This window comes from Macadamia integrifolia, chromosome 9, assembly GCF_013358625.1.
Source record: "Macadamia integrifolia cultivar HAES 741 chromosome 9, SCU_Mint_v3, whole genome shotgun sequence".
Taxonomy (NCBI): Eukaryota; Viridiplantae; Streptophyta; class Magnoliopsida; order Proteales; family Proteaceae; genus Macadamia; species Macadamia integrifolia.
Genome location: NC_056565.1, coordinates 28,240,088 through 28,264,133, shown reverse-complemented (window position 1 = coordinate 28,264,133; position 24,046 = coordinate 28,240,088). Strand labels below are relative to the sequence as shown.

General features: G+C 38.0%; 2 protein-coding genes across 10 annotated transcripts in view; both read right to left on the bottom strand.

Annotated features, from left to right (window-relative positions):
* Positions 1-7,218, bottom strand: part of LOC122088368 (glycolipid transfer protein 1-like) — a 9,491-nt gene extending 2,273 nt beyond the window's left edge. Inside the window, exons 1-6 of one of the 7 annotated variants that reach the window (XM_042657615.1) lie at positions 7,037-7,218; positions 6,122-6,158; positions 5,748-5,876; positions 4,208-4,263; positions 1,387-1,517; positions 1,026-1,161 (exon numbers count right to left, since the gene is read on the bottom strand). In XM_042657615.1, the coding sequence (XP_042513549.1) occupies positions 1,026-1,161; positions 1,387-1,517; positions 4,208-4,263; positions 5,748-5,865 (441 nt within the window). In that variant the 5' untranslated portion in view covers positions 5,866-5,876; positions 6,122-6,158; positions 7,037-7,218. Of the gene's footprint in view, positions 1-1,025; positions 1,162-1,386; positions 1,518-4,207; positions 4,264-5,747; positions 5,894-6,121; positions 6,159-6,835; positions 6,997-7,036 lie in introns of those variants that run through there. The other 6 variants (XM_042657617.1, XM_042657619.1, XM_042657618.1 and 3 more) reach the window with 6 other exon arrangements.
* Positions 7,219-8,784: 1,566 nt separating this feature from the next.
* On the bottom strand, positions 8,785-22,662 carry LOC122089862 (rab GTPase-activating protein 22-like). 3 transcript variants are annotated; one of them, XM_042659598.1, is made up of 12 exons: positions 22,349-22,659; positions 21,665-21,771; positions 21,295-21,390; positions 16,259-16,362; positions 14,613-14,869; positions 14,369-14,509; positions 14,189-14,277; positions 12,861-12,966; positions 9,991-10,088; positions 9,432-9,686; positions 9,146-9,228; positions 8,785-9,019 (listed from the first exon to the last, which is right to left on the bottom strand). In XM_042659598.1, exons 2-12 carry the CDS (start codon positions 21,752-21,754, stop codon positions 9,001-9,003), a joined length of 1,338 nt encoding a protein of 445 aa, XP_042515532.1. In that variant the 5' UTR covers positions 21,755-21,771; positions 22,349-22,659; the 3' UTR covers positions 8,785-9,000. The 3 variants fall into 3 exon arrangements, with proteins under 3 accessions (XP_042515532.1, XP_042515533.1, XP_042515534.1); XM_042659599.1 differs by having other exon boundaries at positions 14,369-14,491; positions 22,349-22,656; XM_042659600.1 differs by lacking the exon at positions 8,785-9,019 and having other exon boundaries at positions 9,147-9,301; positions 22,349-22,662.
* Between the last annotated feature and the right edge of the window lie 1,384 nt (positions 22,663-24,046).

Below are 24,046 nucleotides of genomic sequence, written 5' to 3'. Positions count from 1 at the left end.
TAATGACAATGCCTAATGCAGTCGAGAAAAGAGTGTATGCCACAAGGATTTAAGTATCGGTATCGGTCGTCGTATCGGTCGGCCAAAATTAAGATACGTATCGGAGGGTATCGTATCGTATCGTATCGGAGATACGCTAAGATACGCTAAAGATACGCACATAAATGGATAGGAAACACTTTTTAATACACATTTGCATAAAAAAATAGTTAAAAAAAGTTATATATAACATGTATTATGCATAAATAGTAAATTGAGAGTATCGCACTAAGAATCCAAGGTTTGTAATTGTCCCATAAATGTAAAATCCTTGTTCCCAACCTTGATTTCCACTTTAGTTAGAGAGAAAAATGGTTGGCAGCAACTTTGGAACAAAAACACCATAAAAAATTATGTTTTTCTAAAAAATTACCCATTTTGGCCATTTTATGACCGTATCGGTACGTATCGGTGTGTATCGGTCGATACATACCAATACGCACCGATACGTATCGATACATACCGATACGCACCGATATGTATCGATACATACCGATACGTACCGATACATACCGGAACGTACATTTCACTTCATTTTTGAATTTTTCACAGAGTATCGGTGAGTATCGATGCGTATCGGTGTGTATCGGTGGTGTATCGGTGCGTATCGGTGCGTATCGGTGCGTATCGTAGGATACGTATCGATACATAAGGGTTTTAAAATTTTCTTGATACGTATCGGTATGTATCGTGCCGATGCCTACCGATACGGATACGTATCGGCCGATACGGCACGATACGCACCGATACTTAAAACCATGGTATGCCAAAATGGAAAGAAGAGGCATTGAGAGAAGAATGATGGCGGGTCTGCAGTGAACCATACACAAACCACAGTACTTATCACACAACAGTTTCAAAGCCAAAAACATAAAGGTCAGAATATGATCTAAGGCTAGCACAGATCTCAACACTTTCTAAAGCAGAATATTATACTGTATGGAAATGGATAATATGGAACACAGTGTCACAAGGATGAGAGGTACACTGAAACTTGAACTGGCAAGCCAGCCGTGCCATTTCTTCAGGGTCTTGCTGTAAGAATCAGTGCAAACTTGAGACATGGTCCACTCAGGATGCTTAGACAAGTTGTGAAACAGTTGAACCAAGAAATCCATTGCCCTGAAAAGCCATCAGCAAAGTCTGAATTTATACATACAATGTCATCATTTTCACATCGTAATAAAGAATACACACTCAAGCACGAGGCTCATCTGTGAAAATGTAGGTAACACATGTTATGTATAACAAGATATATATAGTTACAAGCCTAACGCATGCAAAGAAATGTAAAGTCCAAATTTGGGGGAGACAAGCCCTTGCAAAGTTACAGACATTGCCACCTACCTTGTCAACCATAGAAGACCATTGGTACAGCTGGATGACCTTTTTGCCGTTTTAGTTTGCACCTCGACTCGTACCATACTGTACAAGTGATTGAACTCCGTAGGATTGGACAAATATTTAGCCTCCAACCTCTGGAAAACAAATAAACTGGGATAATTACTTGAAGTAACTCCAGAAATTTATGTTTCCATTAGGCTCCGTTTGGTTGCAATGGGAATTTAAAGGGAAGGGAAGTGAAATTTTCTTACTTTAAAAAGAAATGTTTATAATCATTACCCCATGTGATTGTATAAACTACTTAATTTTTTTAACCATATTTAGTAATGAAATATTTTACATGTAATTTTTATTTTACATATTATAGCAAAGGGTTTTGGATGCAAAGTAAAGTGAAATTTAAAAACCAAATATGGAATGATTTGAAATTAATGTTAAAGTCACATGGGTAATGATTACATTAATTTCTTTTTTAAGTATGAAAATTTCACTTCCCTTCCTTTAATTCCCCTTACAACCAAACATAGCCTTAATAAAAAGATATTCTAAAAATAAATAATAAAAAACCTGCAGAAATTTATATAATCAAGAATGTTAGAATAGCTCAATAACTAAACAAAAGCTCCCAACAGACATTTTTAGGATCATCTGGCCTGGATCTGAACCAAGACAGACCGATCCAAATTTCAATAGCCCGGATTGGCTGATCCACTGAAAGGATCAGTTCACCGTGGGACCAATCATGTCCAAGCCCATGAAATGTCTTCAAGTTCAGATAGATGAACACCTGCATATCACACTTAAAAACTTCCCAGTTTAGATAGATCAAGTAACTAAAATCAAACTATCTTTAGGAAGCGGGGGACGAAGTTGATTAGATTTCCAACTTGGTACTTAAACCCAAAAAAACAAGATGGCATGCTATCAGCAAAAGATCAGGTTATTAAAAGATAGCAGATTGGACATGCGGTAACTACTTGTCGGCCACATGGTCTTTTGTCAGACTGGACTAGAGACTGTCCAACATGGGAAAAAGGAGAGACTAGATTTGTCATAATCATGAGAAGGCTGGTTTAAAGACGTAAGAGTCTAGTCTTAAGTAGCCAAAGTATGGGAATAGAAACCACTTCTTCTTCCTCCTAAAATCACCACTATGAGAAAGGTACATATGTCATAGTTTATAACAAAGCACTTCTTCTCTGTCTTATTCTTCTTCTTCATTTTCGAGACAAGCACATGAAAGACCACTGTTAGTCTACCCAACCAAGCAACGATCTTTACAGAACACCATAACTGAATGCAGGAGTTAATCATATAAATTTTTAGCACAATGGACAGAACAAAGCTGCCCAACACGTACCCAAAACTTATCATGCTTTATTACAATTGAAATAGCGATAATTCTGCCCACCCCTATTTTTTCATGTTCCTATGTCTGGCACTACATCATCATCATAATTTTTTTACCAACTGTTTAAGACAAAGTGGGTGTAACCTCTTGCACTTTAACACACTGACCACATGCCAAGCCACAATATTGTCCACTTTGGAGCAAACCCTTGCCGGCTTTAAATTGCATCATGACCATGGAAGGGTGCTACAGATTATCAACTAGCCCAGTCTCTTTCCTCTAATTGATGTGGAACAAAAGAGTCTGCCCTTCTTAACACCTCTCCCATTTTATGTCCAACCTTTGGGACTCAACGAATCTGGGTTGTTTATTAGGTATGACATTCTCCCTCCTCGCGGCCCAGCATCCCCACTGTGGCTCCATAGGATGCTGAAATACTCTCTGATACCATTTGTAATGCCCCCACCCCACTCTAAGTCATGATGTTGTCTGCTTTAGGAGGAATCCCTCATAGCTTTAAAATGCATTGTGACCATGAGAGGGGTGCTAGAGGATATCAACTAGCCAAGTCTTTTCCCCCTAGCTGATGTGGGACTAAAGGGCCTGCCCCCTCAACGCCTTCTCCAGTTTCTTGCCCAACATTTGGGGTTCAACGGATCTAAGTTGTTTCTTGGATGACATTCTCCCCCCTTGAGGCATAGCATCCCCGTTGTGGCCCCACACGATGTTGGAGTCCACTTTGATACTATTTATAATGCCCCGACCCCACACCATTCCATGATATTATCTTGCTTAGGGCAAACCCATCATGGCTTTAAAATGCATCATGACCATGGAAGGGGTGCTAGAGGTTATCAACTAGCCCAGTCTCTTTCCCCTAGTCGATGTGGGACAAAAGAGCCTACTCCCCTCAACACCTCTCCCATTTCTTCCCCAACTTTGTGGGCTTAACGGATTTGGGTTGTTTCTTAGGCGTGGCATGCACAACTAAACAAACATGGAAAAACTTCAGATCCACAAAAGAAGGAAATTCTCACTCCAGCCCCTACTCTCACCACCCCCAAGCTTGTCCATGTCCATGCATGTACTCATGTGAAAACCCCAAACCTGACTTGGGCTTGTTTAACACTTGCAAAAGAAGACAATCCTTGACTTTGCAAAAGCTAAAATGAGGAGTTTTAACCATGAATGATACATGGGTCCTTTCATATTGGCTGGTGATGGGAACATTCGTTTTTAGTAAAAAAAAAAAAAAAAACAAAACAAAACAAAAAAAAAAAAATCAAAATCAAAAAGCCAAAGACAAATATTACTTTGCAAACCATGGTGATAAAAGTGTATTTGTTATTTGCATCCCATACCAAATTCATTAATATCCTTCAAACCGATATTTAAATGAACCATCAAATGGTGGATACCATGAAAATATTGAAAGAACATCACTCAAGGAAATGCAAGAGAATATTATCTTACCGAAATATTACCACCAATATCAGTTTTTACGAGTGACATAGCAGCTCCAAATTTATCTGACATTGTAAATAATCAATCAGACTTCAGTTCATACATCATGCTTCAACAATAACTTAGAGTATTATGTTTTAAGGGAGCATTTGATGCATATCCTCCATGATACGACATGTAAATTAACACAATTAAACCGATATTCTACAAAGTTGTGTAGCTGTAGAACCCGGGAAAAAGAAAAGTCAAAACAATGTACATCTCTACACTATTCAAGAAGCTGAAGGATAAGGTCTTTTTGGCTTCTCCCCCACTTCTTCCGTCCTCACCTCCACCTATACGGGATCAACTAGATTAGGCTCTCTATTATTGATGAACAGGGAGAGGCACAAGCATGTCATGCTCAAGCCCAACAGACCAACCTCATGAAAAAGTTACTGATTAGCAATGGGACAGCAAATCCTTCAGCACTTGTTAGATCTATAGTTAGTACGTTGTTGGTTTAAAGTACTTTTTGATTTATTGAATCATTAGGAGATGAATTCAAAGAATTTTTTACTTTTGGTAGCAGTCTAGCAGTTCTGATGGCATGACTTATAAGAACTCTGGTCATCAGGGGTAGTCTTGGGTGTTGGTTGTGATTTCCAGCAGGGGATATTAATGTAATGGAAATAGATATTTATTTATCAAATTTTGATTAGAAATGTGCGAGTCTATCCAAAATATGAGCTGGTATAATTACATGTAGAGGTCTGTTAGCAACTTCATGTTTTTTGTCTATAACTTTAATTCATTGTATCTGGTACACAGCATCCACCAGAAGAAAAAAAAAATAAGAAGTGGTTGGGGAGGACTACATGATTAGCATAGAAAACCCAAAATTTTCTCTTTCAAAAGAACATCAAACACTTTAAAACTTCCAATTCATCAAAGCTACACAGTCAAAGCCCAACCAATTGGAATCTTGAATCAAGACTCTGTCTCCAAGAAAGCCACCATATCAACCTGGATTGCACTATTGAGATTGAGGAGAACTCAACACACTCCTAACCAGCCACTTGGAAATCCCTAATAAGCCCTTCATTTCAAATTTCATTAGATCCAAGACCTAATCTTTGTTGCCAGCCAAAATTGAAACTCTATTATTTCCTAAAGATTTGAGTTCATGTTCTTCCCCCTACCCTCCATAAAAAAAGTTCAATTTGAATCTAAAAATATTTTTCTTTAACCTGGAAAACTGCTTTTGGTATGCGTTTCTTGATTTAATCTTTGACTGCAGTATCGGAACATGCATTTCAAATGTAATCAAATATTATTTATAGAATATCATGCGTAAATAGAAATCAAAGTGACACTCAAATAGAATGGGACAGCAATATAAGTATTAAGTATTCTATGCCAAGCGTAAGAAGATAGTCCATTGGCATTAAAATAAGATAAGAGCACTAGAAATTTTCCTCAGGTCATTACACTTCGAAAATTTATGATAATTAAAACACAGAAAGGTCACAACAAAAAGGTGACATAACTGACAATTGGAAGATCGTACCCAAAACTGGCAATATGAGCTTGCAAACTTCCAAGAAAGGCTTGGTCAGCATTTCCCCATCTTCAGACTTCACGTTTTTCATTCCTTCCAAACAAGGGGTGAAAACGGTCCCCTCCATTGTTACAATTTCTGCACTTAATGGAAAACTGCAGATCAATTTTAATATTTCATGAAAAGATTCTGATCACACAAAGCATGGAGCAGATAGAAAGGCAACATATACTTGAGCAAATATTTTTTTTTTTCTTTCCCTTTTCTTTTAATCAATTTGGTGGGGAAGCGGGTGAGTGGTTAGTGATTTAGTAATAAAGCAGTTGAAGATGGAATTTGAGTCTGCCTTGTTGTATCAATAGGGAACTGAATACAGAACTTACTAGATCAGCATATTTAGAGGGTGCATTGCCAGGATACCTATAGCAACGAAACCCAGAGAGATCAAAGGGAAGCATGGATGAAAACAACATTACATCCAAAGAGTTAAAACTCTTGAAGACCAAACTTGGTTCACGCAAAAATAGAACAGGGAGGGGGCATACATCTAGGAAAGCCCCATTTTTTATTAAGAGAGAATTTACAAGAATGTTTAATCAAATCAATGATGCTCTAAAATAGAAATGACAGGTTAAAATGCTGGACAATACATCATGAAAAGACGCTATAAGAGATTAAAAAATTAAAAGCTGATAATCAGATACAGCCATCAACAAGCTCAAAAGCCGCCCATGAAGAAACTCCCATTCCACCAGAGGTTCAATTGAGGTGTTGAAAAAGGATAATACAAGAAAACTGCAGGTCTACGCTAAGGATCTACATATTATGAGCCATCAAACAGCTCTACTCCAATGAAAAACAACAGACCAAAAACCAATTCCATCAGATCTAGCAATAAGGGGTGACCAACACCAAAATATCAGAATTTGAATCCTAACACCTTCCATTCATCTCTATCCTAGACATCCAAGGAATAAAACGTTAAGACATATAAAATGATTGAAGCTTCATCTCAATAGACATTAACTTTGCCCAGAACTCAAAAATAATCCAAAAAGAAACCAAGACTATTCTGAGTGATTACACTGTTTCACAACCTTAGAAAAATTTTGTTCGTCGAATCAAACAAAATGAGAAATCGAGCCGTCCCCTCTGATCCGAAGCGCAACAAAATGGATAAAATGAATATTGCCCAGAGTTGAATAACCCAATTCAGAAGGGGGAAAAAAACAATTTTTGAACCGTTTCTAGATCAACAAAGAGAAAGAGTAGTCAAATAGATTAAGATTGAGAAGGACCTTACGTGAAGATGCCTGGAGAATCAGATTCAAATAGAGAAACACAGCTCCAGGAACTGGTGCTTTCAATGACAGAAATAAGAGAGACAGCTCTTCCAACGTACTTCGATCAAGTAGTATGTGTAACGCTCGTAGCTTAGAAGCGACAACAATGTGTTCGCACGTATCTTATTCCTCTCTATATATTAAGGGAAAAGGCGCATCATGATGGGAGTAACGAGAGAGAGAGAGAGAGAGAGAGAGAGAGAGAGAGAGAGAGAGAGAGAGAGAGAGAGGTAGACACAAGTTGGGTATACATAGGCCGGCAGCATAGCTATGCCTCTCTCATTTTAGGGAGAAGGTTTCATAAAAGATAATGTGGCTGCAATTTTGCAGTGGTCATTTTGCCATCCCATATATCTTAGCGTAGGGATCACAATGCCTTTTACAGTTCTTTTTCCTATTATTTTATTTTAAATCAGTCCCTATTCTATAGGGGGAGGTAATGCGCAAGAGGCTTGAACTTGAGACCTCATGGTGAGTTTCAAACCTCCGAACAAGCATTGGCTTAGGGTACTATAGATTCACCAACTATGAAGTCTGAAAAGCATTAGTTCTCAGTTTAAGTCACATGGCAATATACAATTGTATTTTGGAGGTTTTTTTTTTTTTTTTTTTTTTTTTTTTAGAAATCTCTCTACTAGGCGATGGCAGAGCCAAGGGCCATCTATTCTTACACACATCCATCCACCCACATACAAATCAATTCGATCCCATGACCTCCTCCCCTAGACTTGGTATTCACGTTGGTAAAAGTAAGAGGAAGGTACAAAGAAATGTTTTGCTATTCCATTGCAGTTCATGGGGGTCAAGGGGAGGATAAAGGGGACAAGGTGAGGACCTCTTAGGAGCCAAAGCTCATTCCAGCCACGCTAGCAGCTGTCTACTAATTTGCGTTGAGGTGTGTGTCAGATTCTGAATATGGGAGGTTTCCTTGCAATGAGATCATATATTTTTAAGACTGATAACACAAGACTATCAAATATCTCAATGTTCCCATCCTAGGGGTGCAAATTAGGCCCAACATGCCTATCCTGAGCTCGACAGGAACTGGACTAGAGCTGAGCCTGGGCTGAGTGAAGGGACTGAGATTAGATTGAGGTTTTAATAAACCAAACCCAATCCAACCCAACCCAGCCCAGCCCAGCCTCGTTGCCCTCATATTCCCACCTTAAAGCCACATCCCTTGCACCAAAAATACCTTGACCAGGTTTATCCAACCCCATTTTCCACCCAGACTGGCTGAATCACTCGTGATTGAATCGGGATCAGCAGAGCCTAATTCCATCAGGAAAAGATCAGATCCAATCATCCAGGAAACCTACAGTTCATCCCTTGTTTTGGTGCTCAACACCAACAGTTCCTAATATGGGAAAAGTATCTCTGAGCCGCTGGGGATTCCTACTCCCCCCTCAAAATTTTTGGCTGTTTTTATCTCAAAAAATTGATTTAATTATGGAGAAAAGAACCTTGTCCATCTAGTGTTTCCCACACCCAGACAGCTGGGTGCAAAAAGAACAGCTGCCCCTATGTGCTGGGTATTTTCACACCAAACACTAGATAGACAGGTTTCCCTTGGCCTTTGATCATTCTCAATGAAAAGATGTATGATACCCCAGCGGCTAGAAAACCTTTGCCCTTATTATTATTTTGTGGTTTTTTTGTGTATCCTATTTGCTTCAATTTTTCATATTTCAAATTCAGAGAACTGTCAAACCAAATACCATCCCCATAAATATTAAAATAAAAATGGAGAAACCTGCTTATCATAACAATAAAGATGGAAACAAATTTTACATACAAGAAGGCAAGAAAACCCCGGGGAGGTGTGTTGGTTTCTTAGTGAGAGTCTTCTTTTTTGGGGTAAGCAACTATAGCCAAATTGGTGTCAAGAAGTCCTGAAGCAAAAGTGATGACTCCATGCACTACCTATGATTTCTTAGCCTGCAGAAAACAATACACCATTAAAGACTATCGAATTTGTAAAATCCCTTCTAAATTAAAAAAATAGAAACTATTTCTCGACTTGAAGGGATTAAAATTTGGAAAATTGAGAAGAGTGGAACTTGCCTTGCGAAGTACTTTTTGTGGACCTTCAATGCCTCATGACATGCCTTTTTTGCATCTAAATTTCCAATTATATCATTCAAGATCTGATAAGAAAGCCAGAGTCAGATTTATGTGGATGTACATCCATGAGAGTATCGTCCATTGTTTTCATGGCGCCTAGGTGAACCAAGCCGGTCAAGGGGGAAAAAATTAAGACGCCTTGACAACTATGGTATTGTCTATTCATTTACATATACATACACACACCAGGGGAAGAGGAAAGAGAGAGAGAGAGAGAGAGAGAGACCTTGACAACATCATCCAGACCGTTAGCCTCCCTCAACAAACGCTTATTCTTGGCCTCAAGAAAACCCGCCACAAGGAAAACAGACAAAGCAGTTTGTTGATCAAGTGAGCTACTCTTTACATTTTTCCTCTCAAATTTTCCATATTGCTTTAGCAACTTGCCATTTCGCATGGCTATGGCACTCTTATCCGTGGCTACACTTGGGTCCTCATATTGTGAGAAGATGTTTGGATTGTACTCCATAGCCCACATCAACTGAAATAAATCTTAGTTCTCAGGTAATCTTCCCAATAACAAAAATATCATCTGAACTCTTAACAATAACTGGCATGCAACTATGGAAGAAGTAAGGCATTCAAAAAAAGAGATGAGCTAGAAAAAGAAAATAGAGAATCATGCTTCACAGTTAAGAAAAGATGGGGAGGGGAACAGGTCAGGGAGTAGATAGGATGAAATCTGCAACCGTCAAAAGGCATAAGGTCTAAAAGCGAAGGCTTCTATATTGATCAGAAACCATTTCCTTAAGCAGCACTCAACTCTATTAACAGCTGCTTCTTACCTCCCAAAGGTAGATTGCGTCCACAAATGAGAGCTCTCTACGGAAAAGTACCACCAGCATTTGGAATGCAAACAAATATTCCCCTCCATCTATGTTCTCTGCCACCAAAACATCCCATCAGCATTGCATGTATGCTGACATGGAAGTCAGTATACTTTGACTTTGTCAAATGAAAAGTATATATTTTGAAAGTCATGTAGAATTTACTGTTTATTATTAAACAGTCATATATCTTATGAACAAATCATTTATACAAAAAGCAACCCAGTGCATGAAGCTCCTGCTACTGCAGGCTCTAGGAGGGGCAAATGTACACAGCCTTTACCCCCTGCTTCGCAGGAGAGGCTGTTTCCAAGTTTTAAACCTGTGACCAACACTGATACAGCTTATAAATAAAGGTAGCTGATTTATTTTGTCACCTAGAAGCTTTCTATAGGAGAATGACCAAAGATAGGACCGTTTTCAATCCACCGCTCCTAGCACCCAGCAGAAGCAGAACTTGCACCAAGTTATAACCCTTCTACAAACCTCCACAGGAAAAGATGGAATTCATTCGAAATGTACATCATATGCTGAAAATATTCTAACAAACAGGAAAAGGAAGAATAGGAACCAAGGAATCCATCGGAATGTGGGAATTTGATGTTTTTCAGCATGCACAAGAGTCCATGAAACATTGATTTTGGCTGATCAAATCAGCTAGTGCAATCTTTAAATTTCAACCAAATTAATTGGGGCATTCATTTGTTGACAACTATGTTAAAGATTTTATCTTTGAACCAAGTTCATGGCCCAAAACATTTTAACTTTTCGCTTTCTATCTATCATTTTTGGGGCATAATTATCATAGTTGTCAAGGCAACAAGGCAACCCAAGGCAGTGGAGGTGTGCCTAAGCGCTTAGGCGACAAGGTGCCCAAGTGTTATTTTAGTTCTCCTCTTTTCTAATATTATTTAGTATGTTACATCCTACATATAGCTTGCACCATAAAAAAATCAACATTAAGCCACATCAAATCATCAAAAACCAACATTAAACCACATTAAGTCATCAAAAATCAACATTTAGAAAAATGTTCTTGTTCTCTAATAAGTTTGATTAGTCAAATTATTCTAACTTTATATAAGACTTTTTGTATTAGGTAGAGCACAAAACCAACTTTCCAACAAATCCAAAATTTCTTAAATCCGAGTTGTATTGACAAATTAATGTACTGGTCAAACTTATTTTAAGGTGCGCAAATACTATTAAAAATATTTGAATGAAAATAAAGTTATGGACATCAGAACAGAAGATTATTTTACCGCATTTTGGATTTTAGCATGTTTTACCATTATAAGATTTACAGAATTTTCAGATTTGGGAAAAAAGCCCAACATTTGAAATTTGAAAATTGCCCCTACAACCAAAAATCATGTTTTTGTCCTTGAACTGGGGGGGTTGACTTTTTATCCTTTTGGCATTTGATTTTTAAACTATCTTTTATTGGGATTCAAATAGGGGGTGTTTGCTTATTTATGAATCATATCTTAAGTAAATTATTTCATTTACTTAAACGATATTTGGAATAAATAAGTTTCAACCTGCTTCCATACCATTTCAAGGTGCCTTGTAATAAGGCGATAGTCACCTAGACGGCTAGACCCCAAGAAAACTGCCTAGACTGCGCCTAGGTGACGCCTTGAAAAACTATGATAGTTATCACGGTGCCTAGATGAACCAAAGCGTTTGGGAGGGGGGGCAAGGACGCAAAGTGACACCCACAAGACGACGCTCGTCTAGACAACCCAAGGCATTGGAGGGAACTTGGACGCAAGGTAACACCCGCCTAGGTGACCAAGGCGCCTGGATCCTTAGGTGATGCCTTGACAACTATGTTATAGGGTAAAAAGTTCTCTACCTATTTCTTCATTATTTACCCTCATATTCTCCTATTTTACCAAAGATTCTTACATTCTTTCCCTTTTGTGTACCATATTCTCACCACCCCTAAGAATAGAAGAAAATTTTCTAAAAGTTTGGGAATCTCACTGAAGTCAAAATTCCTGGTACTGTTAGCACTTCGCTCCTTGTGACTTAGCAGCATCAACATACCAACTTTAGAATAGTGGAGAGACAGCTTCCTGCAAGGATACTTCATGTCAACCCCTCCTCTTTTTCCTTAGTTATGCTTTTAGGAGCATCTCATCTTAAACTTTCGTGATTTACCCACATGCAAGTGAAAGCAACAATGTCATAATGAAGTCAAATATGAACTACTCAAATGTTTCATTCATTGAGTAACAAGCTGGAACCATAAACTTATATCCCTTTCCTTTTCACTGTATTAAAGTTTTCAGAGTATTTCTGATTTGTTTCCAAAAAATTATAAAATCTTACATTTCAACCATCTATGCAACCTTGATAACAGAAACATAGGTATCTCCTTGCAGTTGCTTTCATTGATTAGAATTTTCCAAAAGCATGCATAAACAATGTCCAAAACAACAAGATGTACATAATATCATATGAGTGATTTTTAGGTAAAATTTGAACAAAGGTTTTAATCAGAAATACTTTCATATTTTTGACAAGTGATTATGTGAATATATCAATATCTGATGTGACCAGATTCTAGAAAATTGAAGTGCTTCTGTCACACAGAGTCGTATCATTCTTGGCACTATCAAAGATTACATGCTTTAAAGTGAATTGAATACCATTCTAAGTTTTACTGTAGAGATAGCAGAGAAAAAGAAACCAAAATCTTATTCTCTCAAGTCTCAAAAATGAGTGTGCATTTTCATTTTGGAGCTGACAAGAGTCTAAAAAACTGACCTACAGAAAATGTAAAGTAAAGATGAGGTAAGTGTGCATTTAATAACCCATACCAAGGTGCTGGTGCAGTTTTGGATCCACAACTTTAATTATTTCTGCAAGTACACTCAACTGTGATTGGACACCAATGGAACTCACTGAGGTCTTGAAGTTTCCCCGCTGCTCAGAAAAAAAGTTTTAAGCAGAGTTCACAAAGAGGCACAAGGGAAAACATAGACTCAACTGGCACATGCAGTTAGCAAGTGCAAATAAAGAATCTCCACATAACCTTTTTTTTTTTTCAAAATTCACAGCATCAAGAATCAATTGAAAAAAAGGGCGAACCTAGTGCACGAGGCTCCCCCCACTGGGGGTCTGGGGAGTCATAATGTTTGTAGCCTTAACCCTGCTTCGCAGAAAGGCTGTTTCCCAACTCGAACCTGCTACATTTGGTCGCAATGGAGCAACCTTACCGTTGTACCAAGATCCACCTTCAAGAATCAATAGAACCAAGATATATCAATCAGGAGCTTTCGTCAGTTCAGTCAGATTGGAGTTTACACAGGATGGATAGAAAGCCTGGCTTCACCAGGCAATTCTGTCCCTTTCCAGAGGTCTCGACGAGCCTCGCAGGTTAACCACTGGCCCCTCCTGCTTGTCCTTCCTATCGGACTTTACTGCAAAGTGTTTGGACAGCCATCTTTACCTTGAGCATACGAAGATGCTCTGATGTCAGGGTCCCATACCATAGAGAGGATCAATGACAAACAAAAATTACAAGTTCCTGCATCACCCAGGCTCTGTACTATAGCTGACTAATCCAGTTCCAAGGTTTTTTTTTTTTTTTTCAGACAGCAGTTCTCCAAAAAGATATAAAAAATTACAGTTCTAAACGTCAGCTGAGTCATATGTTTTAGTGCAAGTATCTTAATTTCCACAAATATAGACTGAAAAAATTTGCCAACAAACAGAACCATGGATACATGTGCACCCCAAAATTAATCTAAATAGAATACTTGAAATAATTACTCATAGCTGGCATGCAGGGTCTTTGAACTGTGTTGACTGTTGAGAAATCAAGCAATGAACAATTCAGGTAGATGTTTGAGGATAGATATCGCACACGGACTGAGCCCCACAGGCTGTGTCATACCTGCTCTGTCAATAGGTGTTCAACTGTTTGGTTGTCAAACAGATATTACACAGACTTTGCAATTGCGGTGACATGGATAAAAACAAACTAAAAGGAAAATCTGAAATTCCTAGAATTTCAAGATTTTTTTATAAGCCATAAAAACCTCATCAAATGGGACATATACTATCTAGCCCCAATTATAATTCAATCAATGATAACTGCCCCATCAACTCAATAATCCTGATTGATGGGAGTAGGGATGAATACCATTCTACGCATCATATGTTCAAAGCACCAAAATGCATCTGCTTCGTTTTCGAGAAGAATCACCATGGGAGAGCAGAGATCATTCATTCCTGGTCAAGAAAAAGATAAAATCCAAAGTTGAATATTGAAACCACAAACTATTTTGAAAATCAAACGGTGGATTTTCTATGACCTACTCACCTTGACAGTAACCAATTTCGCTGTCTATCCATGCATAAACACAAAGAACGTCCCAGAGCTTTGCCAAATTAGCTTCATTCACGTAAAAGATAAGAACTCGATCTGTGCGAACCACATCCAAACCTATTCTCCAAAATCTATCTTCAAATCATATCAAGTAATAGAGAAAGTTGCTATCGAAACAATAACAAATCACAACAAAATACCAAATGTAATAAATAAAAAAGGATCACTAGACATATACCAATTTGATGCAAGGTAAGTTTCCATTGAAGAACTTTTTTTTCTACAGAATCAACAGTTAGAGGGCTAACTGTGCTGTTATGTCTTGGAGATATATCAGGAGCTGTTGTCCCTGGACCTTCATTGTTCAAGTCAGAACTTGAAGGATCTTGTATTGGTATCCCACCTTCAGTGATGACAGGTCCCATGATAATCTTTCCATTACCAAGTTTTGGCTCCATGTTCTTGCACTCAGATTTCCACACATCATACTGCTCCCTGCCATGAAAATATGATGCATTCAATTAACTTACGCAAGAAAAAAGATTAGCATTCTTCTCAAACTTCTTGGAAAGATGAATTGAAAACATGAAAGAATACAGGGACGGGTGTGGCATGAGTGATGCAGATATGGCCAACGATATTACAGAAGAAGGGAGAAGCCATCGAACCAGCCCCAATCCGCCCAGGCTTAGGTTGGTCGAACCAGCCCAATGCTGGTCCAATCTCTCTCCTGTGATTCCTACTCTTGGTATGTTTTGTTTGTTTTGTTTCAGTCCAACTCCATGTTGGAGTCTTAATTTTTCTTTTAGGAGTCCTTATAAGAGTCCAATTATGTCTTTTGTTAGTTAGTGAACAAAGTTGATGTCCTATGTTAAGTAGGTTTCCTTATTTAAGTCCTATTATTTTTTGGAGTCTTTAACCTCTTCTATAAAAGAGGCATTGCTGTGACAGAAGATGGAATTGATTGAATGAATTTCCTCTTGCTGTTTTGCAAAGATTTTCCTAAGATAGGTTGTATTCATCAGCTGTGAGAGCTGAGGGTGAGAGATGCAGGCTGAGATAACCATTCCCCTACCCCCTTTCTTCTGCAATCTCTTCTCACCCCCTACTCTTCTTTACTTTCCTACTTTACCCGATGAGTGAGTGTCTTGAGTGAGAATTACCAACAACTTAAAGATCAACTACTGATAGAAGATCAGATCAGCACAAAATAGCCAATCAATCTCTCCCAGATTTATGGTTTTGACCCTAATCGACTTCCCCAAGAACTCTCAACCTAGAAGTCAATTTTCGGAGCCCTTTTAGGTTTTGTTGGGGACACCAAAGAGGGAATTCGACCAGGTTTTCAGGGCAATCTGAAGTTCCTAGCTGCCTCTCATGGAGATCAACAAAGTTTCCTTATTTTGGGACCTGAAACCAAGAAGTTCCATATCTTTCAAACCAGTCAGCAGAATCTGAAGAAATTTTAGGGTTTTGTTATCCTCAATAGGATCTTCCACCGATCCAAGTTTGAGCCCCGTCAGAGCTTCCTATAGCCAACAGCAGGTTTCCCTTTTTTTTTTTGGATGAATTTATATTTTTTTGGATGAATAAGCAAGTTTCCCTTATTTCTGCCTTTTTGGGTTTTGTTCTAAATCTGATTTCCAGATTTCTCTTGCTTGTGGAGAATTATTTGATAGAAATTATGGGATTATTTCTAGGGGTTATTGTTCAAGCAATAGCCTTACACTAATAAGTAGCATGACAATTCCACTTCATCACTGAGATGAGGACACACACACACACACAAACCAGAAAAAAAAAAAAGGATCCTGATAGCATTGATTGGAATCAGAAGAATTTCCAAACAATATGGATCTTCCAAGTTTCAACTAAAATTGATACCTTCGGCGCTGCCTGAGTTGACTTCGTTCATCAAACGTGCTATTTGGATCATAGCATCCCAACAAAAACTCCCAAACTGCCCCTTTGATTGATGGATGAATGCCCTGGCATGAATAACAAATCAATATTCTACTCTAAATTCCATTACACGAATTATATGTTAATTGATACATGAAATTGAAACTCCAGTCAGAATAGAGAGATGTGTTTACTGTAACTGCTTTCATCAACAGCTACCACAATGTATAGCCATTGATCATTTCTTCTCCGTTATTTGATTTATAATATATTGGCTCCAAATGAGGCCACAGCTTGCAGGGGCAGAAACTTTTCTTTTTCTTTTTCTTTTTTTTCTTTTTTTTTTTTTGGGGGGGGGGGTGAGGAGAGGAAAGGCATTATATATATGGGAAAATTATCTATGAACCACCGGGGTTTCCTACACCCCTCATAGAGATTTTTTTTTTTTTCCTCTCCCTGCAAAAAAAGATTTAATTATTCACTGTGAGGGGGTGTAGAATACCCTGGTGGCTCAAAGAACGCTTGCCCTATACATAATAAAAGGAGAAAAGAATTACAGATATACTGCATATAAGAACGACCTGAAGCATCGCTATCTAAAACCAATTGGAGCCCATCAGAGAAATTATCCAAAGAATTGCAGTTTCACCAGATGACTTGCTCCTAGACAAATAGTCAGCACTATGCATGTCTATTAGTGTCTATAGACACATATTGGAAAGACACCTCTTGAAACTTGGCAGCAAGGGTGCGAAACTGATGCAAATGCCAAAAGCTCTTTTGAGCTTCTGAATATATTGAATCAAGTTTAATGAGTCAGACTATATCAAAATTTTGGAAACCCATAGGCTGCCACAAGCTCCAACCCTCTTTTGATCCCTTCTAGATCAAGCCAAAGCACAGATTTGCTAATTGGGGCCCCTCAGCCAGTAAAACAATTGGATGACTTGTAATTGGATCCATTACATATATTGTTGAGAGAAAAATTGGGAGAATGCATGAGTGATCTAATTGATCACCCAAGCCCTTTATTTATAATAAGCTAAGTAGAGTCATAATAGGAGTACAAGTCCTAACCAAACCAGGAATACAAGTCCTAACCCAAACAGGCCATAACCCAAATAGGAGTACAGGTCATAACTCAGTTACAAATATACCCTACCCCATCGAGCCCCCCCACTATAAATAGGGTCAGTGGAAGGGGGAAATCCCCATTGTACCCCTACGGCACAATTATTTATATTCTAACACTCCCCCTCGAGTTGGTGCATAGATATCACAAATGCCCAACTTGACTAAACAAGAATGAAACATCTTCCCAGCTAAACCCTTAGTGAATACATCAGCTAACTGATCTTCAAACTTCACAAATGATACACAAATCAAGCCAGTATCTAGCTTCTCTTTGATGAAGTGTCTGTCAATCTCCACATGTTTGGTACAGTCATGTTGTACTAGATTACGGGCAATATTAATAACAGCCTTGTTATCATAGTAGAGCATCATAAAAAGACGAACAAGCACACCAATATCATCTAAGAGTGTGCGTAACCACAATAACTCACAAATCCCTTGTGCCATAGCACAAAACTCTGCTTCAGCACTAGAACGAGCTACCACATTTTGCTTCTACACCATGTGATAAGATTCCCACCCACAAATGGGCAATAACCTAAGATGGAGTTTCTGTCAGGAGATCCAGCCCAATCAACATATGTATAGGCTTCAACTCTGTGATGATTATGAGGAGATAAAATAATCCCTTATCCTAGAGCAGATTTCAAGTACCTCAGGATGCATAGGACTGCTTCCAGAAGGAATAGGGATCATGCATAAGCAAACTCATCAACTAATAGCCACAACAATATCAGGCCGAGTATGGGAGATAGATCAATTTTCCTACCAACCATTGGTAACGCTCTTTGTCAACAGATTCACCCTCCTTTTCCTTGATTCGTGTACTAGCTTCGATAGGTGTATCAGAAGGACAAAATCCCAATAAACCAATCTCTGACAATAGATCAAGGATATAGTTCCTCAGGGATATAAAGATGCCTTTAGAAGATCGAGCAACTTCAATCCCAAGGAAGTACCTTAGCTTCCCAATATCCTTTATTCAAACTCTAGACCAATAATGTCCTTAAAGCGACCAATCTCAGCATTGTCATTCCCTATCACCACAGAGTTCGTAGTTCAACATAATACTTCGACACAGAGAGGTCTTGTTGAGTAGTAGTTCGCACTTTCTTGCGAAGATCAAATAACCAAGCCTCATTCCCTACTTGTCCATAGGTTTCTTTGGCAGCAGACTAGATCTAAGAAGCAGTTTCTAACAACAAGAATCCTCTAGAGATAGATTGATGTATAGAGTTGATCAGAAAAGCCATTACCAAAGAGTCACTGGTGATCCATTTGTCCTGAAAAGTACCCTCTTTAGAGGGTTTCTTTGATTTTCCTGTGATATGTCCAGTGAGTCCTCTGCCAACAATCCTAAGATAAGTGGTTCTAGATCAGAGTAGATAATTAGTTCCATCCAACTTCACAAAGCAAGCACCAAAAGGAATATTTTCATTACGACCTTACCCATCAGAATCTGAGATTGCAGTAAATACAATAGTTACTCCAAACATGATGAAAATGGGGAGAAGTCAACAAAAATATGGGAAAAATACCAGATCTTCAAAAGCAACCATTAGAAAGGGCAAATACTTGGATCGAACTACCCAATAAGGGTGATGAAGAAGTTATATCTGCTTTGATGAAGAACTGGAGAGTTGGTTCAATACCCTAAAATTTCTAAGGAAGAGGATCACACACACACAGCCTTAGCAAACTAATCCACAGAGCTGTCGAACTCCTCTCCAAGGATGAGGAAGATATCCTCCAAATAGCAGTCGATTATGAGGTGTAGAACCCTAAAATCAATGGAGACAAGGTTTTGGAGAGAGGAAAACCCTAGTTTCTTGAAATCGCAAATGAAGGGGCTTCAATCTTGCAGGTTGATCTTGTATTTGATCTTCAATGATTGGAAATTTGTTCTTAGAGGTAGGAAGAACCAAATTCCAAGGGAGAAGAAGAATCAAAAATCGCAATAGGTAAGAACCCTAATTTTTCAAAGTTTTTTTGGTTTAAAACATTGAGGTGATGCATAGGACAGCAACTAGATTCATATGAATCACCTCATCAGTGCTGTCCTATAGGTAGTTAGGAAGGCAAAGTGGGAGAAGATGGAGGCTTGTGAAGAAGATGGGAGATGAGAGAGAGAGAGAGAGCGGACCTACGATTTTGAAAAGAAAGAAGAAAAGTGGCTGAAAAAAAAAGAAGCTATATTAGACTTACCTTTGATACCATGTTGAGAACAAAATTGGGGAGAATGCATGAGTGATCTAAGTGATCACCCAAGTCATTTATTTATAATAAGCAATCATAACAGGAGTACAAATCCTAACCCAAACAAAAGTCATAACCCCAATAGGAGTACAGGTCATAACTCAATTACAAATATACCAAATATACCCTCCCCCATCCAGCCGCCCACTGTAAATAGGGTCAGTGGAAGGGGGGAAATCCCCATTGTGCCCTTGCGGCACATTTATTGTATATTCTAACATATATAGTGATAGTTGCAAAAACCAAAAAGGAAATAAAGCAAAATAAAAGTTTATTACAAAGTAATATTGAGACTTATACAAAAAGCTAACTAAGATCTTAGCTATTAACAAAAATAGAAAATACTAAAGACAAAGAAAATCTAAGCTAACAGAAAAAATAGAAACTAATTAAAAAGGCCAACTTTAAAAGATCTCGGCAGCACCTTTCTTCCAATGCAAGCTGACCTTGGGTCCCACAAGATATTTTGAGAGTCTTCTACTGCAAGTAACAAATACTCCAACAAAACCTCCACGCAAGCTGTCCCTATAAGCCCACACTACCGTACATGTGAACAATAATTATTTTCTAAATTATATTCCGGTCCTCTTCTTCATGCTTTGATCTACAACATACCTTGTCCTCTGCGTTACATGCCTCTACATCTATAGCCTCCACTTCCTGAATTTTAGCCTCTGGTGCTACAGCTTATATGACTGGTATGTCTTGTTATTTTAACTCCGACATTGTTTGTTTGGGCAGAGATAAAATTAGGATAGCTGATGGCACACTTTCATCTATATCTGGGAAGGGAAATATTCAATCTACCATTCACTCTTGATTCAGTTTTACACACTCCGAAGTTTACTACTAATCTTTTATCAGTTACTCATATCTGAAAAAATTACATTTTTTCTCACACATTTCCTTTTTCAGGATCTGGTGACGAAGAGGACCATTCGCAGTGGGTGTGAGGATAAAGGGCTTTATCTACTTAATTCAACATCTTTTGGGTCAAGTGTTGTGCAGTATTTTGTTAGTGCGAGTAGTACAAGTGGTAGGGTGAAGACAGGATTGATAATGTTATGTTGTGGCATCAACACCAGGGACAAAACCCTTCTGCTTCTGTTATAAAGAAACTTGTGTCTTCTTATTTCTGATATACCTAACTGATATGCTTTGCAATGTGAATCTTGTTAGTTTGCTAAACATTGTAAATCTCATTATCCTTATAATGATAATAGAACTGCTTCACCTTTACACATTGTTCACTCTAATGTTTGGGGGCCAGCAATACCACCTCTCTGTTTGGATTTTGTTACGTTTGTTGATGATTATTCTTGGAATACTTTGGTGTATGTCATGAAGCATAAAAGTGATGTCTGAAATTTTTAGGAGTTCATATCAAATGTGTGTATACAATTTGAATCCAAAACTAAGATTGTTAGAACAGGCAAAGGAGGCAAGCTCAGGTTTACAGGTCTTCAAAAATTCTTTGGTGAGCATGGGATAATGCATCAACTACCTTGTGTTGATACACCTCAGCAAATTTCCAGGTAAATTTCAAGCCATTCCACCAATAGAATATCTTGATGCAAGATCATCCAAAGTTCCAAAACAAAGTGGAAGGATATTTAGAAAGTGCTTACCCCACGTTGTATTCGTCTAAGCACTTTTGCTATATCCAAATGACCATCTTGAGAGAATGCAGACTGCCACTTTCTAGCACTGAGAGTTTTCCCAGGCTGTAGACATAAATAAAGTTAAATAAGAACCAATAATCATGCAAGCAAGAGCAACTTATAAGAACTAAATAAAGGACACATGTAGAGTGCCCCAGCACTGTTTGTCTTCCAAATGAACAACTTTCTCTTTTTCCGTTTTCCATGTTATATAGAAGTAGAACATCACAAAATAAAAAATAAAATTATTTAATCCTCCGCAGATGTGAATAATGCTGATCCAGAAATTAAAAAATAAAAGGAAAATGAGCATGTGAATACATTAGAGTAAACGCACCCTGATCTTAAATCGGGTCTTTGGGACGCCATCTTGGCATTCAGGTCTGATCGCGAAGAAATCAGTAGAATCTGCAGGTGTAGACTTCATATAAATCCCTGGAACACCTTCACAACAAGCACCACAACATGTCGATTAACTACCGAAATCATTCAGTCACTGCATTGATTCGTTAGCGGAGTCACTGACCATATCCAGAAAAAAAAAAAAGCAGCCCAACACAGAAGGTCAAATATTATCTATCCCACAGGGGTCTTTTCCCAAACAGGAGTTGGGCCCAAGCTATACATTATCTCAACAGCATTACATGTTCAAATCTCAGTCCCAAGTCCCCTCCCCCCAGATCCCACACCCTTTTCTATTCTCATTAATTAAGATTCGACAACATAATGATTCACAGGAGCACTTAAGAGTTTACTGCTTAAAACAACTATTTGAAGAACCCAAGAAACAAAATCATATTTTTAGTGTCTTCTTTGGGGACTGTAATTGCAGAAGGGGGAAAATCCGTATTTGCTTATTTCGTGACTTTATAGTTTATACCTCTTCGTTTGGTTCCTCCTCGCACTTGGAAAAGGGAATAAACGAACGAAAATCATACCTCAAATACTACTACTGCATTGTAATTTTTTGTTGATTTTCATTCTTTTTCTATACCAAATTTAAAATAAAAAATAAAACTACCTTGAAAAAAACTCTTCCTCAATCGAGCTCCGTGAAATCCAGATAGAATAAGGTCATCAGATCTCGACTTCTCTAATCTTCGAATCCCTCTCTCTCTCTCTCTCTCTCTCTCTCTCTCTCTCCGAAATACAATCAAAGTTGAGCGGGAAGGCGAAAATTCACAAAAATTACAAAGAACATGGAAAGGGTCACACCAACTGCCATTTCTACGGGGAAAACCGTCAAACAATTGTCAGCTTTTTCTTTGATGGGTCAGACCAAGAGGAATCTGAGTCGTTGGATCGTCGCCTGAACATTTCACGAGCGTCCAAATAACTATAAGGTCATCGGAGGAGAGTCGAATCCTTGTATTTTCACTGAAAGTACCAGGATATCCCTACCTACATGAACCAATTAGTCATTCTAAGCCTCTTCCGTACTTAAGGTTATTTTCGTCAATGTGGTAGGTTGATTCCATTTTTATTTTCTTTGTGCCAAAGCCCCCCAAAACAGGGGAAAACTTATTTATCCACGGGACAGGGAAAGGAATTTACAATGGGGAGGAGATCATATGAAAAGGATGGCATCCATCGCCCGGCAATTGGACGCCCAATTAAAGACCATTAGGCAAGACCATAGAGGATGATGTTGCTCAAAGCTTAAGAAAATTTCAATATGTCAATGGATCGGCTATGATATATGAAATAGAATGTTGGATAATTAGGAAGTAGCATATTGATAAAATCAGTGTAATGAAGATAACGATGTTGAGATAGATATATAACAAAATTAGAAATGACGAAAAAAGGTAACCACATTAGAGCTGAGTTGGGAATAGCTCTGATTCATGATAAGTTTCAATAAAGTTGTTTGAAGTGGCACGGCCATATTCAACTAAGGTCTTCAGATGCTCCAATTTGGTGGAATGATTTGATTCAAATTGATATAACCAAAAGAGTAAGGGTAAGCCTAAGATAATCTTAGGAGAGGTGGGTGAGGAAATACATGCATAGCCTAGGCCTTCTATCTCATAAGACTTTGGATAAAGTAAATCGTGGAACAAAGATCTATTTAGCTGATCCCATTTACTTGGAATAAGACTATGTTGTTATTGAAAATTGAAATACGTGTAACTTGATTAAAAAAAAATCAGAAATTTATTTATAAATATGAAAAATAAAATTTTAAAAAAAGGGGGGAACTTCATACATTGAATTTTGAGCTTATATCATCTCACAACATGTTCAACAATATAAGTAAACTAAGTGTGTTAATTGGTTTGATTTTGGTTTAAATGATTCGATTCGGTTCGGTTCACATATATTTTGGCTTAAATCAAAACTGTATCATTTACTAAACGGTTGCACTTTCTGAAACCACAACCATATAGTAAACGGTTTTGATTTTCACGGTTTTTAAACGGTTTTGGTTTCACGGTTTTAAACGGTTTTGATTTCGGTTTATTCCATTCAATTTCTAAACGATTAGCAATCGGTTTGCTAATTTATTCGCATATTTACTAAAATTTACTTTTGATGATAAATGATTTAATCTTGAGAATGTGAAATGCAAACCATTATGTTTTGTTAAAACAACCAAACAACTAAGCAAAATAAAATATTTTGATAGAAAATAGTCCCAAGCGCATCTAACAAATCTCAAGCACATCTAACAAGTAAATAAGTAATGCTTATAGTAGGGATTTTCTTCTCTTCCCCT